The sequence below is a fragment of the Pelmatolapia mariae genome, linkage group LG2, assembly GCF_036321145.2.
Source record: "Pelmatolapia mariae isolate MD_Pm_ZW linkage group LG2, Pm_UMD_F_2, whole genome shotgun sequence".
In the NCBI taxonomy this organism is placed as follows: domain Eukaryota; kingdom Metazoa; phylum Chordata; class Actinopteri; order Cichliformes; family Cichlidae; genus Pelmatolapia; species Pelmatolapia mariae.
In genome coordinates this window covers 26,407,321-26,425,879 of record NC_086228.1, presented here as the reverse complement: position 1 = coordinate 26,425,879, position 18,559 = coordinate 26,407,321, and the positions used below count along the sequence as shown (strand labels likewise).

The window sequence follows — 18,559 nt, the reverse complement described above, 5'->3', positions numbered from 1 at the left end:
GGTCTGCTGGTAAACATGCTTCTTTACATGAATCATGCTTGACCACAACTATTTAAAGGATTTAAGGCTCAATGCATGACTATACCTCTAAGGGTTTGTTTTTATTTTAATTTTTACTATTGAGTCCAGTCTCTTTTTTAATACAGTCTGACTTTCCAGAGCTTTCGGTAAAATCAAAGAAAAAAATAAAATAAACAAACTACAAACTCTTAAGCAATACTTACGTGTGGGTAGGGTGGAAAGAGGAACAATGTGAGGAATTTCCCCCAGTTTCCTTGAGAGTCCCCCCACCCACAGTGATTCAGTGTGACCAGGCCTTAAGACATTGTCAGTGCTGGGGGGGCGGGGGACACAACACTGCACTCTAGAGGTGCAAAATGAAACTCTTCAGGCATCGAGTAAAAAAGCAACTATATTTATTCAGAATATCCACACTGACTAGCATATTATTGCCCTATCTATCCAGGAAGTACAAAAAAGAGGAAAAGACCTGCAAAAAATGACAACAGTAGAGGTAGTGCGTTTTTAAAGGAAATAATACACATGTAAAAACAACTGTTATAAGTAATGATTTGTGTTTTTCGTTCTCAATTTGTTTAAAATTCAGACTGAATTAAATCTTATTATTTGAGGAAGCTCGGCAGTTACTTAAAAGTATCCCTATAGTATATAAAAGCAGCTTTACATCAGTGGATTTGAACTAAGCCCGGTAACTTCAGGGTTAACCTTTATTCACTTCTTGCAGGTTGGACATCGCCATGGTAACTCATGCTGCAGACCAGTGTGGGTTATATTTGAGATTAGAGATCAACAGGTATAAAATCACCACCTATCAGCTATCAGATCTTTAAACGGAATTGTGATATTGATGGATCTGTTAACTTACACAGTCTGCATTTTTGGCCAGCTTTCTTTCCTGGCTTCAACTTGCTATATTATTAAAAACAATAGGTGTTTTCCAGTCTTACTAACAAAAACACTTGAAGCATACACACAGTCCTGCTGCTGCTTTGTCTGCAGAATCTGTGTTACTTTCAGTTTGTATTGTGTAACTGCTTCATAGTTTTCTAATACTACAGTTTGATCTTTTTGTGTAAAATCAGCCACTCTGCTGTCACTTATCCATCTTTGTGATTGGTCAGATGCTGCCAACACCACCCCTTTGATATGAACACGGAGAGGAAACCCTAAATTAGCCAGCTGATAACCAGCTTCATGTGACTGCTTATCCTGATTACCAGTGTTAGGATAAGTGAATCCAGATAAAGGGAATAACCTGGGTATGCTGAACGTACTTCCTAGAACAGAGTCTGGGGTCAGAAAACAGAAATTTAATAAATATCAGTTTGCTGCAGTGGGCAAATCATGGAGCTGGGATGCTTTATAACACTGTATTAAATGTGGTGCATAAATAAAATTCAGAAATGCTCAAATCTGGCCACAAACAGTCTTGTCGTGGTGCTTTATCGATACAGAAGTCTGCTATAAAATAGACTTTAACCCCTTAATGCGTAGCGTATCACATTTGACAGCAATTTCTGAGATTTCTAGTGTAATTTTTCCTCCTGACAAACCTAAATAAATTGCACATGACATTTTTAAGGTACTAACACAAAAAATGAGCAAATATGAAACAAAGTTAAACTCATATATGCAAATTAGTATTCAAATATTATTTTTAAAAACTTGTCCGAATGTTCAGTAATTTCATTAAACATTTTCTGGCAATTATTTTGTGGTCCAGGCTTTAAATGATAATTGATATCCCATTTTGAAATAACATAGACCAAAACAGAAGTAATCCACAGTCACCCACTGCTAACTGTGACATGGTTCTTTATTTCAGTGTCTTCATTTGAGGATCTGTTGTGCACGCTCGAGAATAGAAAGCCGGTTTTCCTATAGTTAAAAAATCTGAACAGCGATCATGCTTGTTTGTGTCAGCGTACCTGGAATCTACAAGTGCGCGTGATCCAAAACAGTTTTACACTGTGGCACAAATGACAGTAAAAGTGCTTCTAAACTGCAAAGTCTATCAAGTCTTTCTAGTCCGTTGGGGTCAGAGCGCCCCGTTGGTGTGTGTGATCATGTGTCTGCGAAGGTTGCTGGGGTTGTTGAAACTGGCTGTGCACTGACTGCAGGTGTACGGCTTCTCTCCAGAGTGTGTCCGCAGGTGGATCTTCAGACTGCCGTTCTGCGTGAAGCGTTTTCCACACTGCGCACATGCGTACGGCTTCTCGCCCGTGTGAATGCGCATGTGGATGCTAAGTGTGGTCTTGTTGACAAACGACTTGCCGCACAGTGAGCAAGGGACCGGAGACTCCCCGGTGTGACTCGCGCGATGTACGATGAGGTCTTCGCGGCTGTGGAAGTGCTCGCCACAGAAGTTGCACTCCAGCCATTTGTTGGCGGTGTGAGGGAAGACGTTCTGCTGCTGTGGGAACTGGCTCATGTGGCTGGGGTGCCCCACTTGACCCTCAGTTACTACTAGTGGTGATTTCAATCCAGGGTTCGATGCTGTCGGAGCCATTTGTGTGGAATTATTTCTTTCAAGTTGGTTGTTTCTCACCAGTCCGGCACTGTTATCCTGTGTGACTCTCATTGGAGCTCTGTCACTTGCGCCGGTGGTGAAATTCAGGAGGTTGTCGTGGCTGACGTTGTGGTCGGACAGAGAGCTAAAAGCCTGAAGCTCAGACGCAGAGAAGAGGGTGTCACTTTCATCCTGTAGAGGCCCTTCGCCTCGGCCGTGAACGCACACGATTCTCAGCTCCTCATTATCACCTGTCGAGCAAGAGGAACCAGCTGGCTCCAAATTCTGAGCTCCTGTTGCAACACCGCCCTGCAGACTGTGGTTTCTAAAGTCACCCTGATCTGAAAAGACAGAGAATAGCATCTTTAAAGGCCATTATGAAACAGAAGCGCTTAGGCCAGTCTTACTCAGCACTCATCAATGAGGAACTGCTTGTGTGTAATTTAGAAAGAGAGACTTTCTATCAGGTGCTTGACGTCTGATCTACTTTCTTCCTCCTATTCTCGGCTTGCCTGGTTTAATTGTTTTTCAGCCCTAAGATAGAAGATAGACAATCTAGGCTTTTAGAATCTGTGTGCTGTAGTGATGACAAGTAAAGACATAAAATACAAATAAAAATAATAATTAATCAGCCCTTTAAGTTCACTTAAAAATCCTACTCACCACCAACATCTGGCCCACATCCACCCACATCATCCTCATCTTTGATTAGAATGACATCTGGACTCTCCACATCTGCACACTAGCACATTAAGGACAGCTATGCATGAGCAAACTAGATTTCAAACAGAGCTACTGCTATTCATTTATGGACTGCATGTACCTGCACTTGAGCTGCAGAGGAGGTGGTCTTTTTCTCCGACTGCAGGACGATAGAAGCAGCTTCCCCACCCGCCTTTTGAGCCACTTGTGATTTGATGAGAACTGAAGAAGGAAAGGAAAGGAAAAGACATTTTTATTATTCATTAATCTTTATTTAACCAGGAAGTGAAACTCCTTAGATTAAGAATGTCTTTTGCGAAAGTGTCCTGTCCCCAGATAAGCAGCAGCAACCTTTTTATTAGCACGAGAAACCACAGAGAAGAGCCCCCTCTAGATTTGAACCCAGGACCCTACTACTTTGAGGGTAACTTAAATAATTGTGACCACAGATGGTGTTGATGTAGTCACAGAAGAGCAACAATCATACTTTTACTGTCCTCAAACCCACAACTGTTTTATAAATATATTAGCTGTACTGTTGCACCACACAGGAAAGACTTGTGGTGGTTAGTTTTATTTAAAGCAATGTTAACTGCAATGCTAGTAAATGTATAAATCACTGAACTACAGAGCCACACTGAATATGCACGCTTCAAAGCATTTTTATTCGCTGACACTTATAGAGCGTGACAGGCCTGGTGGTGCAGTGGTCAGCATTGTCATCTCACAACAAGACGATCCTGCTTTGAATTCAGACTATGTGGAGTTTGTGTGTTCTTTCTGCGTGGGTTCTTTACAGGTACTCTAGCTTTCACCCACAGTCCAGAGATTAGATTCATTGTCACACCTACAGTCTAAATGTGAACGTTTTCCCTGCAACCCTGAACTGGATAAGCAGAAGAAACTGTAAGCTTATAAAGTCTTTGAAATACAGAACAATTTTGCAGCACTATGCAGGTTCCTCATATTGTGCAGGCCAGAGTTATTACAGCTGATCGTTTTTTAATATTTCTAATATTATTTCTTTTTTGAGTTTATACCCTCAGTTCAGTTTGGTTTGATCTCTGGCGTGGCCAGAAAATGGTTAGTTTTTATAACTAGTTTCCGTGTTACTTTTACCGCAAGATTGATCAAAACCTGAACATTTATTACTACGTAAACACAGCACTTTTGAAGAGTTGAGTCACAGTCATTTAGACATCCTGGTCTCAACAAATATTTGCCTTACTGCGCAGTTAGTAATACCAAATATGGACAGGTCCTCTATATTTTTATTAAATATTTGATTTACTTTTAGTTAGCTATTTGTTCATCTGTTGGTATCAGTATTTGTACGAGCTGAAAACGAAAGATTTTAAGAGTCAAGAAGAGATGGGGGGGGGGGCAACTTCCCTGTTGGTGTCACATGTGTTTGCTGAAACGAGCTGACAGGAATACAATGAAGGAAGTTCAACACAGCCAGGTTTTCTTTGCATTAGCTGGCTCAATAACACCTAATACCCCCAGTGGAGATAACAAGCATCACAAAAGCGGGCTCTGTGTGCGCTCACAGAAAAACGAGTGTTTCACATGTCATATGATTCCTCTTCGCACAAAATGATCCCTGTGAGTGTCGCCTACTCCAGCCAAAGGTCTTGTTAGAGGATGATGATAAACTGGTGATAAAAAAGACATTAATTAAGTGCCCTTGAGCTGACAGTTGTTGTGATTTGGAGCTATGCAAATAAGACTGAATTCAAAATTGAATTGAATTGCATAAAAAATAAAACTGTAAACTAAGAAAAGGGATTAATGCTGCAGAAAATTATTAATTAAGCAATCCAGCCACTTTTGAGACACAGACAGCTCTGACTTTAAGCTTGATATAAAGTCGGTATGCTATTAATCAACCCTCAGATTCAGGCAGAGCGTAAAAGAGTCAATTAATGACACATAACAAATGTTAGGGAAATCTGTTTATGTTCTGTGTCTGCAAAAAAAACAAGTTGACATGTCGACACCAAATATGATATGGAACTTAAAACTCAGGGAATTAATGGCATTTCTCTACGGTGTGTGTGGTTTACGCCACACATTTACCTGACAGTGAACACAATAAAAGTGACAAAACATTACTTTTCCTTTAAAAAAATGTCTATAAAGGAAAAGTAATATAAAAGATCATGTAAGACATTGATTTTTAATTAATCATATTAGTGATTTATGATAACATCTGTCCTATAGAATATGTCCATAAATAACCTGTGTACACAGAGTACTAGTAAGAGTCTTTGATTCTTTATGGGTTGATTTGATTGTGGTGAAGACTAAATGTATATAAAGGGACAGACACATGTTCTGAGTTGAGGTTGGACTTGTTATAATTCAGCATCACATACTTTAAGCGGAAATTCCACTTAACAATTATTTTAGACTGAGGCTTTGAATAAGCGTATCGAAATGTATCTTTATTTATTTGTGTATTTGTTTATTTATTTATGTTTCGGTTTAGCTGACCATTATTAAGTTTAAGTAAGTGAGTGAATTCACATTTAATAAGCCGAATAAACTTTTATCACCACAATAAAAAACCCGCTGGTTCTGTTATCTGTGTCACATGACCAGGGCCAGCTGTGTCTGATGCGCGATACTACTCGGCACATCTGCATTTTCATAATCAACTCGTTAAACTAGCTAAAACAGCTGTTTTATACGTTATTAGTTTGAAGTAACTAGCAGTGGGTATTTAATAGTTAATTATATAAGTGGCGGGGGCGGAGTGTTATTTGTTATTCGAGTATGAAGTACTTTTAAAGTGAAAGTATCGTTACCTTGTGGCTTAGCTCGTGGTTTGGTTATGTTTCCTCTGATGGGAGAAAAGCGGCTCGCTGGTCGATTAGTTCTGGTTTGTAGCCTGAGAGAGAAGAGCTCACTCCTCATAACCTTCATCCTCGTCCTCAGGTTTTCGTTTTCCTTCAAGCTCTGGGTTAAATGCAGACGGAGAGACGCCGAGCTCTCCGAGAACAGCTGGCTGATTTCTGTCACCGCCGCTTTCACCAGCACGTCCATAATGGACAAAAGCTGTGACTCCAGATTCAGGCTAACCGGTGGCATGTTTGTGGACATGTTTCACTTTGCTGCCAACGAGATTTGTGTTGAAAAAAAGGCGCAACGCGGTCAGTAGGTTAGCTTAACAAAAGAGACAACACAATGGCCTTCCTGGTAGCATGATGCTGATTACCGTAATACCCAGAAAGCAGGGACACTGGGAGGTGGGGGGTGATGTTTGGCTGGTGATGATGTTTGCTTGGCGTTTGTGTTTGAAGAAAAACAATTTCTGTAGTTTTTAAAGGCAATTCTTGGTTGATATAGTTTTAGTTGCTCAACAGTTGGCTTTGTGGTATTAGTTTGTTTCGATGCAGCGAATTTTTTCAATGGGTTTACATTTTAAAAAGGCCTTCCAGGAAAGAACATGTTATCTGGATGGTAGCATATGATCCTCCACAATCTCTCTACATATTTAAACATAATGATGACTTCACATGTGAGGGGGAGTTACCTCATCTATATACAGTAGATTAATGTTTCCCCAGTACCATCACAGGAGTAATGATAGCTGTTCGCTTTCCGCTTTAGTTTGGGGGATGTGGGGGATCTACGATTAACAAAATCAATATTAAATTTCAATTGGATAAACCTACACTTGGTCTCAGTCCCTCTTAAAGAAGCTCTGGCCCAGAGAAACCTGCTTTGGGTTGTTGTTTACATTCTTTTAATGGAGGATAGTGTTATAAATTGCATTAGCAGACCAACTTTTCTTTTGGAAGCTTTTCACAGCTCTTGTAGCATCTTTTGTCTGCCTGAAAGCCCTGAACATTTGCCCACACAATCTTTCACAGTGTCATAACCCCCTCCCCACTGTTACCTTGTTCACAGTAACAATCTGGAACAACTTAAAATTTTAACATCTGACCAGAAATAGTTTAACCTTTTCATGTGTATTATGAAAAAAGTAAATCCGTCACACACTCTCTCAAGGTTTTCTTATTGCACAAGCAGCTTTTTAATTCACAAGATCTTTGTTTCATTATTATTTTTTCATAGATACACAGCAATTTCTTGCTATTCGTGCTCAGAACAACATAAAATGCAGCATATCCGTAAATGGAAAAAACACACACAGAAGTACATTTTCAAACACGCTGTAACTACGAGACATCATCATCACCAGTATTTTAGTTTTGAGTGATTTTTTGTTGTACCTCATTACTCCGACAGTAGTCAGTCCAACAATGCCAGACTAAGACTTGCTCCTTGTAGTACCATAAACAATCTTTTTGGTCTTTTCAGTCTTTGTGTTTGCCAGTGTCTGTCTAAGACTCTGCCTCGACTGATGAACTCTGACCTTCCTCCACCTCACAGCTCTTAGATGGACTCCCCTCCTCATTAGTGCCCTCCATTTCTGTACCGTCTACTGGTTTATCCTCCTGACTGCTCATCGTCTCGTTCTCAGCAGACTCTTCCTCATCTTTCTCTGGCAACACCTCTCCTGCTGCATCGTCTCCTTTCTCCTTCTCTTCTTCCTCGTTACCGGCCTTCTCTTTCTCCTCCTTCTCTTTGTCCTTCCTCTCTTTCTCTATTTTGGAGAGGCTGTGGCACAGGGACTGGACATATGTGAACACGCACATTGGGTCTGGGTTGTTACCCATCATGAGCATGTCACTCACTTCCAGCAGAGGGCAGCAGTCAGCCAAGGACCTGTCAGGGATACACAAAGGAGGGGAAAGGATAAAGTTGAGGTGAAAAGGTGGCAGTCATTCATAGTAATATGAATAAGAGATTTCTAACCAGGTGCATTTACATTAACAGTGTCATTCCATACATTGTTTTCCTGAAACTTTATTTTTTGGACAGCCAACACGCTGAATTTTATTTTAGTTCCATTCTTTTCACAGCAGTTCTCATTTTGTATTTTTCACCGTGACCTTGTTATATTATGTGCTGCATGTAAAGTTCTGACTCTTAAATATTGTAATTGTGTTATTCAGTCTTAGCCATTTTTATCTTTCATGTGTGATGATGTGCTGAACTGAACTGAGAGAAGAAAGAATGAAGAAATCCATACTCTGCAGTTTTGAAGGCCAGAGTGAAGTTTTTCTCCCTCTCCTCTGGCTTCAGTGAGCTGTAGTCAAAAGCGTCTGGAAAGAAACGATGAATCAGAGCGCAGAATGCCATCCCATTGCACCAGGATGACGAGAAGTTTTCTATGTTGATGCCCTAAAACGATCAAGAGACAGACATGTGGGAAGAGCATCTTAAATTATGTCTTCTTTTATCTCTGGATTTAGAATGCGGATGTGTCACATTAGATAAAGATTTAACGTTGAGCTCACCTCGTAGTTCCGAGTCTTGTTGCGACACCACTGAAGTATCTTCTGTTTGATTGAAGCTCCTGTAGCCACAGCAGCAGATGACTTCTGAATCTTGAAGTTGCGAGGTATTGGTGTCCTAGCAGTGTTGCAACACAGTTTCTGATTTAACCTCTTGAGGAACATTTTTAACCATCACACTCTAATTTGAGCTACTAAGCATCATGTAGTTACTCACTCTGGTGCGCCCTTCTGGAACTTGGCGATGATGTCGTTTTTAGCAGACGCTCTTATGGAGCGTGCAGAGGGTCTTGGTCGAGAGAGAGAAGAGGAGGGGGGACCACTCTTTCTTTTGGGCTTTGCCTGCTTTTCTGCTTCCTTTGTCTTTCCTTTGTCCTTTGGCTCTGCATCTACCTCCGTCACTTGTTTTTTCTTCTCTGCCTCTTGTTCTTTCACATCTTTACCTTCTTCCTTTTTCTCTTTCTCCTTGTCCTTCATGTCCTCTTCGTCTTTTCCAGTCTCACCACTCTGGATCTCTGCCACTTGCCCTCCTTTCTCGGTTTCTTCTGCCTCCTCCTCTTTACCGTTTCCTCCACGTTCAGAATCCTTCACCTCAGCACCAGTAGATGCTTTCTCCTTAGCTTGTGCAGCTGCTTCAGTATCACCTTCACCAGACTGTGACACACTCTGAGGTTTCTTTGTGTCTCCTGACGTCTCCTTTTCTGCCTCTTCTGATACAGTATCTTCCTCAGCCTTATCCTCAGTCTCCATTACCCTCTGACCTTCTGCTCCTTCCCCCAAGTCTTTATTCTCCACCACCTCTGGCTCACCGGCCTGCACAAAAATAAATATGTGACAAACACTTGTAATACATGTCTGTGACAATAGCTCTATCACTTCTAAATTCTAGCCTTATGCCAAGGCATCAAGACAAGGTGGAGTTTAAGGTGGAGTATTCAGTGTAAGTAACAGTGTAGGTTACACAGCAATTTTGTTTGCTATGTATGCATGCAGATGTTGTGTGAATAGTTCCACTCACTCTCCAAACATTAACACAGTCAAATAACAAGCAAAAGATCCCCAGTTCAATCCCAGAATGAGACACACAATCCCTCTGGGTTTGGGTGAAGAAGGGTATCCCATGTAAAATTTTGCCAGAGATCCGGATTTACCCGCTGTGGTGACCCCTTGTGAAGAAGGGAGAAGCTTCTTCATAGTCATTTGTCTGTGGGGGCACTACATCACATGTTTTCTCTTCAGCATGACTCAGAGGATAGTCTTCCTCTTTTCTTTCAGTTATTCACATTTCTGATAACTATCTTCTTCTTTTCAGTCTTTTAAAGAGGAATTTTTCTGTTTTTTTTCTCATGAAAAAATGTATGAAGAATGAACAAAAGTTTATTGTTTGTTATTTTATTTATTTCAGATTTGTAATTCGAACCATAAGTTCATTTGCTGTGTGTTGTATTTTTTAGATATGCCTTTCATCAACTCTGATTTGTATTTTTAAAATTATTCTTTGTGATTTTTCTGTGTTCTTCAGTTCTTCATGGTCTTGCTATGTGAAACCGCTTGAGCTGTTTACATGAAAGCTGCTGTATAAATAAAGTAGACTTTCCACATGTTACTCAAGGGATAACACAGTCCTTGTAATGTGAGACCTGGAGCTCTGGGATTTGTTGAGTATTATAAATATATACCTCAAACAGAGTTTGAACTTTCAAGGGGAAAATTGGCCTTTTACAGTTTTAAAACCAATGATTTCACATCATATGTTAAAAATCCTCATATTAAAAAGAATGTAATGCATACATTATTATTTGCTATCATCATGATTAAATAGGCCCATGTACCCTGTTTATTAATGACCTCCTGCAGGAACAGTCACACCAGGTCAGGCATCACAGCAGTGACTCATCAGTGGGAATAGGAAACTCCAACGTTGTATGTGTGGCTTAGTGTGTGTCATGTGCACTACTTTGCATAACTTGTGTGTGAGTGTGTATTTATGTGTGTATGTGTCATTCTTCAGCCAGTAGTAAGAACAGGTGTAGCAAATGCAGCCAACAACCCCTTCTCCTGCTCTGCTGTCCCAACACAGCACCTGCTACAGCCACGAACACTCTCACTGCTTTTTCTCAGTACAGAACATGATGGACAGTCATTTTGGGTGAATGTGAAAATGTTAATGAACATGTAAAATAAACAAATAAATAAATAATACAGACCTGGTTGCTGTTGTTATTGGTGTCAGTGTGATTGGTTGATTCTGTGGAACAGGATGCGTCCTGTTTGGGTGATTCTCCATCCATGGTGTCCATAAATGTGTGTGTATCGGCTGGATTAGAGGTCAGATCAGACTTTGGTACACTAACGTTTTAATTCAGTCAAAGGTGAATCCTCTTCACAGGAGCCCCTCTTAATGTCTCTGTGTCCCACTACTCCTGTCTTCCTTTCTCCCCTTCTCAGCAACACTGCCCTGAGTTTTAACACGTGTGTGTGTGTGTGTGTGTGTGTGTGTGTGTGTGTGTGTGTGTGTGTGTGTACGGGTTCGTACTATCCTGGTGGGGACCAAAATCTGACTTTTACTATCCTGGTGGGGACTTTCTGCACCGTGGGGACCAAAATCCAGGTCCCCTCGGGGTTGAAAGCAATTTTCACACTCAAAATGCGGTTTTACTGTCAGGGTTACAATTAGGTTATGGTTAGGTTTAGGGTAAGGGTCAGGGTTAGGCATTCATTTTTAATGGTTAGGGTTAGGGTAAGGGGCTAGGGAAAGCATTATGTCAATGGGATGTCCCCACGAGGATAGCAAACCAGACATGTGTGTGTGTGTGTGTGTGTGTGTTTGTTGGTTTGTGAATATCCGCCTTCACCCGACACCCCCGCCCTCTGCTTTGTAAGGATTCCTGTGCTTCTTTATCTGACCTTTTGGACAACACAGGTTCCCAAAATAGAGTTACAGTGACATAGGCTCAGTCCTCCAGGCCGGACAGCTGCGTCTGCTGTGGAAACCATGGTTGTACACACACACACACACACACACACACACACACACACACACACACATACATACATATACATATACATATATATATATATATATATATATATATATATATATACATACATACATACATATATCTATATATATATATATATATATATATATATAAGCACTGAAACCATTAAAGATGCTTTCTCTCTTTTAGCAAAATATAGACACAATTTAGCTACCACCTGTCCCGTTTACAAGCTCTTACTGTAAAGCAGACCTTCCCAAAGTGTGGGGCCCGCCCCCTAGGGGGGGCGCAGAGCCATTGCAAGGGGGGGCGCGGTATGAAAAGCGAAAAACAAAACAAAAACAAAAAACAACGCTTGGACACTGCTAGCACAGGGCACCCACACAAACGCAAAGCAGGAGATGAAGCATCGCTGAATATGTTTCCAAACCAACTTCATTCTAAGCCAAAGACTAGAAAATATGGTGAAGCATATCTGCCCTTTGGTTTCACCTGCACAAGTGCCGAGGTAGGTCTCCCCTGCATAATTGGTTTTCCCTGCGTGGGGAGCACGCGCTGGGCTCTCCAAATCACGGACAAACAGTATCCCACAATCTTGATTTTTAGTTTACAAACACTTGTTGTAATGACTAACTACTCCTGAAATTTTGGAGATGTTAGCTCTTTATACAGTAAAGTTACAGCGGGATACAAATAATATCAGGCTGATCCTGCCACGATTTGTTCCCCCGGTTCAAATCACGGACAAACAGTATCCCACAGCTGTTTATGTTTTTAAACCCATTTTGCACAGAGAGGCATTTTTTGAAAAATGTATTGATAGCAATGTTGAATATTATTACACAGGAAAAAAACAACTACATGTAAAATAATCACACCGTGATGCCTCTGCCTTTCTAAATGGAGGGACAGTAACTGCGTGTGTATATGTAAGCATGTAAAACTTGCAGATAGTCAGATTAACAGTATTTTGTCTCTATCTGCCATTCTGCAATTCATCTCATGTAAACAATAACATGGCGCACAGCGTGACGTGAAAAAAGGCACATACCTTTGACGTTGTGTGACGAACTCTGTCCACACATAAACGCAAAAAAGGAGTTTTAAAAAAAATCTCCGTTTTCGGTGATTCGAAACGCCGTTTATGTGTGGCCGAAACAGCTGCGTTTTCAAAAATACCCGTGTAGGTGTGGACGTAGCGTAAAAGAGTTAGTAGTTTATTTTCTTACTACCTGTAATTTATTGCAGATTACTCGTATTTGCTTAATTGTTTACTAAATGTTTGAGGTGTGAAATAAACCGCAATGGAGCAAAATATGGCTGTGTGTGGTTGGAGGATGTGTTCGTGTGTGCGCGTGCGTGCGCGCGCGCACGCGCGAGAAAGGGGGGGGGGCGCGCGAACATTTTCTTGTAAAACAAAGGGGGGCCCAGCAAAAGAAGTTTGGGAACCACTGCTGTAAAGTGTGGTGACTTAGAGTACTGTACTGTTGGGATGCTTAAATTAGTAAAATCATAAGCAACAGTTCAACATTTGGGAAATGTACTTATAGCAAAAGGTCAAGAAAAGCAAACATGAAACACAAATCAGCATGAGTGGGCTATGTCAGCTCTGTTCAAAGCAATAAAATCCACCTGAAATGTTTTTTTTAAATCACACACACACACACACACACACACACACACACACACACATATATATATATATATTTTTTTTTTTTTTTTTTTTTGGAAAAAAAAATGTACCTGACAAGAAATTTTTCAGGCCTGAACCCAAATGCGACTTTTTAAGGTCTTTTCTTAGTGAATGTACATAATTTCCCTTACAGCAGGCTTTCTTTCTTGAGTGGAATCAAATGGTCCATTTATCATTTCGCTCTAAACTCACTGCAGTTCCCCTCCCCCTAGTACCATATATGTATGTGTATGTATGTGTACACACACAGGTATCATATATATATACAGGGTGGGCCATTTATATGGATACACCGTAATAACATGGGAATGGTTGGTGATATTAAAGTCCTGTTTGTGGCACATTAGTATATGTGAGGGGGCAAACTCCTCAAGATGGGTGGTGACCATGGTGGCCATTTAGAAGTCGGCCATCTTGGATACAACTTTTGTTTTTTCAATAGGAAGAGGGCCATGTGACACATCAAACTTATTGGTAATGTCACAAGAAAAACAATGGTGTGCTTGGTTTCAACGTAACTTTATTCTTTCATGAGTTATTTACAAGTTTCTCACCACTTATAAAATGTGTTCAATGTGCTGCCCATTGTGTTGGATTGTCAGTGCAACCCTCTTCTCCCACTCTTCACACACTGATAGCAACACCGCAGGAGAAATGCCAGCACAGGCATCCAGTATCCGTAGTTTCAGGTGCTGCACATCTCGTATCTTCACACCATAGACAATTGCCTTCAGACGACCCCAAAGATAAAAGTCTAAGGGGGTCAGATCGGGAGACCTTGGGGGCCAATCAACTGGCCCACGACGACCAATCCACTTTCCAGGAAACTGTTCATCTAGGAATGACCTGGCACCCATAATGTGGCGGTGCACCATCTTGCTGGAAAAACTCAGGGAACGTGCCAGCTTCAGTGCATAAAGAGGGAAACACATCATCATGTAGCAATTTCAAATATCCAGTGGCCTTGAGGTTTCCATTGATGAAGAATGGACCCGTATCGTTGTACCCCATATACCACACCAAACCATCACTTTTGTTGGTCCAACAGTCTTGGAGGGATCCATCCAATGTGGGTTAGTGTCAGACCAATAGCGGTGGTTTTGTTTGTTAACTTCACCATTCACATAAAAGTTTGCCTCATCACTGAACAAAATCTTCTGCATGAACTGAGGGTCCTGTTCCAATTTTTGTTTTGCCCATTCTGCAAATTCTGTGCGCCGATCTGGGTCATCCTCGTTCAGATGCTGCAGTAGCTGGAGTTTGTAAGGCTGCCATTTGTGAGTAGCTAATATCCGCCGAAGGGATGTTCGACTAATGCCACTCTCCAGTGACATGCGGCGAGTGCTACGCTGTGGGCTCTTGCTGAATGAAGCTAGGACAGCCACTGATGTTTCTTCATTAGTGACAGTTTTCTTGCATCCACATTTTGGCAAATCAAACACTGAACCAGTTTCACGAAACTTAGCAGTTTGCTAACTGTAGCATGGGAGATGGGTGGTCTCGTAGGGTGTCTTGCATTGAAATCTGCTGCAATGACCCGGTTACTGCGTTCACCAGATATCAACACAATTTCGATCCGCTCCTCAAGTGTTAACCTCTTCGACATGTCAATGGCTGTGAACAAAGAAACTTGTAAATAACTCATGAAAGAATAAAGTTACGTTGAAACCAAGCACACCATTGTTTTTCTTGCGACATTACCAATAAGTTTGATGTGTCACATGGCCCTCTTCCTATTGAAAAAACAAAAGTTGTATCCAAGATGGTCACCACCCATCTTGAGGAGTTTGCCCCCTCACATATACTAATGTGCCACAAACAGGACTTTAATATCACCAACCATTCCCATGTTATTACAGTGTATCCATATAAATGGCCCACCCTGTATATATAATGTGTGTGTGTAGAAATTAAATAAAGTTAGGACAGCTTCTGAGTTAGCTGGCATAGAATAAAACGGTTCACATTAACTCCAACACAACACAGGTGGTTTTAAAAATAAATCTCCCTCCATTACTTTATCTGTCATCTTTTTTGGGGGTGCTACATCCTTCAGTCTTCCCCTTGTCAGTGTACGTCTTTGGGACTTTAAAAAAAAAAAAAAAAAAAAAAAAAGTCAACACCTTATTGTACATTATGACTAAAAAAAAAAAAAAAAAAAAAAAAAAAAAGCTAATGTAACTTGGATGTTTGTGAAAGGAGGAGCCATGTGGCAAAGGGAGGGAGAGTTCAGCTATTTATAGTTACCCTCCTATAATCTAGTAGATGACAGGATGTGTATGTATGTGGAGTATTCAAATTATTGTCTGTAGCTTAGGTGAAAGGCTTCTCAGTCACTTGAATTCCCTTGTACTGCTTGTGTGGCCACATTCTTTGCAATCCCCACCAGGGAAAGTAAACCCTTCCAGTATTTTTAACGTTAAATACTTATATAGGTTACTGCCAGTGTAAGATCCACCTTAACAGAGATCTACAACTTAGCACACTGGATGCCCTTCCTGAGAGTGAGCAGGCTAAACTTGCTTATACCAGGCCATAAGTGAGAGTGTCCACTTATGGCCCACTACGGGTTGCCAACAGAAAACCCAAGTAGTTCCCTTAAGGTCATAAACCCCACATGGGCAGGTTTAAATGCAGGCGTGCATTTGGCCTTTTAACAGAAATTGAGCCCAGTTGTTACAGTACATGGAATTTCTCCAACCTTAGCCAGTTCCACACCACTACTAATAAGAAAAGTGACCAGGAGTATTTTATAAGACTTTATTGATTAAACTTGTGCTCATGCCTTTGAGATTCAGCTAGTATTTTATCTGGAAGGAAAGAAGAGGGAAAGAGTTAGTACAGTTACAATATGCAGATAGTCACATGTAGGCATTTTAGGAAACATACCTGCGTAACACCTGTGTAGGAAGAAGCAGGTACCGTTTGGGCGCCAACCTGGTAGTAACCTCCCACCACTGGACTGCTCACATACAAGCTGGGAGTCTGAAGGCTCTGAGCTGCTCCAACAGTCCCCACTGACTGTGCAAAGCCAGGGTAGGGGTGGTCTTTCAGGTAGTGAGTGCTGTGAGCGTAGTCCCGTCCCTGTTCGTAGTCCTGGCTGAAGTGACTGACTGTGCCCACAGGGTACTGGCCGGTCAGGAACAAGAAGTCAAAAGAAGGATACGGACTACCCCACAGTCCACCCACTCCAAACTGTCCCGTGGCAAAGCCTGGGGATGCCAGTCCACCCGCAGCAGCAATAGCCTCCATCGTAGCTGGGACAGTCCTGCGACCTAGTTCTTCTGTCTCTGACTGGTAGTCCCCAGCCTCAGCAGCCTTCTCATAGTGCGACAACTCTCCTGGTTGGTACGCAGGTACTGGTGGTAGAAGAGCACCAGGCTCATCAGCTGTGCTAGAGGCAAGGCTTTGAGGGTTGGGTGACGATTCCTCACTGAGCTTGGGAGGTGGAACAGCCCAGTTGATTTCTAAGGAAAGCAAAATTTAAGCAAAGGTTACCAAGGATTCTGGTCAGGAGATCCTAATGATTGCATTTATACTGCATCATCACAGTAGGTACCAGCTGCAGGTTGAGAAGTTCCTCCAGTTTGTGCAGAGCCAGCTGTGCTTCCCCCTGCCTGAGCAGGAGGCGAGTAACTGGAGCCGGCGTATGGTGCTGCCACACTCTGAGCAGCATATTGTGAGAAACCGGGCTGCTGCACTGCAACACCTCCATATGGAGCACTATAAGGCACAGCTACAGAGGAGGGGTATGCATAAGGTCCTCCCTGGCTTAGGGCAACATTAGCACCAGTATTTGCGCTGCTCCCTCCAGTAGAAACACCAACATTTGAACCTTTTGAAAGAGAAATCCACACAAGACTTGCTGGTAATGTTCACAATCAATGTTTGTAGTGTATCATGAAATATTCCATTATTTACCAGTTGCAGGTCGAACAGCACCTCCAGCTTGTGTTGAGCCAGTTGTGTATCCTCCACCCTGTGTGGAACCTGTCGTGTATCCTCCAGCCTGGGCAGGACCAGAAGAACTGGAACCGGTGTATAATACTGGCAAGCTCTGAGCAGCATATTGAGGGACACCAGGCTGCTGCACTGCAACCCCTCCATACTGAGTATTGTAAGGTACAACCACAGAGGATGGGTATTGATAAGGTCCTCCCCGAGTCAAGGCAACATTACCTGCAGTGTTTGTGTTACTGCTACCGGAGGAAGCACCAATATTTGAACCTAGGAGAAAGAATACCTTTTTGTAATGCGAGCAATGCACATTTAAACTCATGAAATATTTCACTGGTTATAAGCTGCAGGCTGAACAGTACCCCCAGTTAATGTAGAGCCAGCTGTGTATCCACCGGCCTGAGTAGGTTGAGAAACACTGGAGCTGACATATGCTGGGACTAAAACCCCTCTGTATTGAGGGCTGTAGGGAACAAGTCCAGGAGTCAAGTTGTCTAAAGTTCCTCTTGGGTTTGAGGCAAGATTATCTGCAGTGTTTACATTAGTCATCCTGTATTGAGTGCTGGGATTAGAGCCTGGGTGAGAAAGAACTGAAATTAATGAAGATTTATCACAAAGTTTTGTATGTTTAGGAATGTTTCACCTACCTTTCTCAAGAGGAAGGCTGCATATATCCACAATCAGCAAGACAAAAAGGGAACCCCTGAAACCATTTGAAAATATGAATCACGTGCCTACAAAAAGCAGTCAATTGTAAAAAGCCAACTACACCTGCCACATACCCCAGTGAGAGGCTTGCAGTCATCATTCTGAAGGCAACCAGTAGAACAATCGCCAAAGGTGAAGGGTTAAAAATGCTGCGAGAAAGTAGTCTTAACCAATCAGAGCTTAACGAAGTAACGGAGTACACCTGCTGGAAAGGTGACTCAAGCTTGAGTCGAAGATAACGAGTATCATAACAGTGGCTATCAACTGGGCTTCAACAATCAACAATTACTATATGAAGACAGCGAGTCCAATCAAAGACATTATCAGATGATGAAAATAAAATGATGGTAAAATCTAGAAATAGTATGAAAAATAAAGATTTAAAATGCAACACTGATGCAAATAAGACAAGTGATTCATGTGGCAGAAATGTATAGTATAAAGTATAAGTATAAAAGCATTTATACATTTTGTGCATCACATGTCACATCCCAGTGATAATGTGATGTACATTTGCGCTGCTGTAACTACAGCTGGGTTTTATTTATGGTGTTAGTAAGGTACTAAAGGTACAGCTTAACAGTGTGCACATATAAAA

General features: G+C 41.6%; 2 protein-coding genes across 2 annotated transcripts; both read right to left on the bottom strand.

Moving 5' to 3' along the window:
- Positions 1–421: 421 nt before the first annotated feature.
- Positions 422–6,436, bottom strand: LOC134636648 (zinc finger and SCAN domain-containing protein 2-like). The gene is made up of 4 exons (XM_063486728.1): positions 6,043–6,436; positions 3,354–3,454; positions 3,194–3,272; positions 422–2,871 (listed from the first exon to the last, which is right to left on the bottom strand). Exons 1-4 carry the CDS (start codon positions 6,335–6,337, stop codon positions 2,060–2,062), a joined length of 1,287 nt encoding a protein of 428 aa, XP_063342798.1. The 5' UTR covers positions 6,338–6,436; the 3' UTR covers positions 422–2,059.
- A 1,148-nt stretch (positions 6,437–7,584) lies between these two features.
- Positions 7,585–10,892, bottom strand: smtnl1 (smoothelin-like 1). Its single transcript, XM_063483250.1, has 5 exons — positions 10,809–10,892; positions 8,819–9,414; positions 8,605–8,719; positions 8,337–8,488; positions 7,585–7,969 (listed from the first exon to the last, which is right to left on the bottom strand). The coding sequence occupies exons 1-5, from the start codon at positions 10,890–10,892 to the stop codon at positions 7,585–7,587; spliced, it is 1,332 nt and encodes a 443-aa protein (XP_063339320.1).
- Positions 10,893–18,559: the final 7,667 nt, after the last annotated feature.

What these genes read in the sequence shown, in the direction of transcription:
- LOC134636648 (XM_063486728.1), bottom strand. Translation starts at nt 6,337, where the DNA reads ATGTCCACAAACATGCCACCGGTTAGCCTGAATCTGGAGTCACAGCTT. An exon ending in CCTCTGCAGCTCAAGTGCAG is followed by an intron (nt 3,273 to 3,353) that starts GTACATGCAGTC and finishes TTAATGTGCTAG; the next exon opens with TGTGCAGATGTGGAGAGTCC. An exon ending in ATGTGGGCCAGATGTTGGTG is followed by an intron (nt 2,872 to 3,193) that starts GTGAGTAGGATT and finishes CTGTCTTTTCAG; the next exon opens with ATCAGGGTGACTTTAGAAAC.
- smtnl1 (XM_063483250.1), bottom strand. Translation starts at nt 10,892, where the DNA reads ATGGATGGAGAATCACCCAAACAGGACGCATCCTGTTCCACAGAATCA. An exon ending in ACAAGACTCGGAACTACGAG is followed by an intron (nt 8,489 to 8,604) that starts GTGAGCTCAACG and finishes TGATCGTTTTAG; the next exon opens with GGCATCAACATAGAAAACTT. An exon ending in CTGGCCTTCAAAACTGCAGA is followed by an intron (nt 7,970 to 8,336) that starts GTATGGATTTCT and finishes TATCCCTGACAG; the next exon opens with GTCCTTGGCTGACTGCTGCC.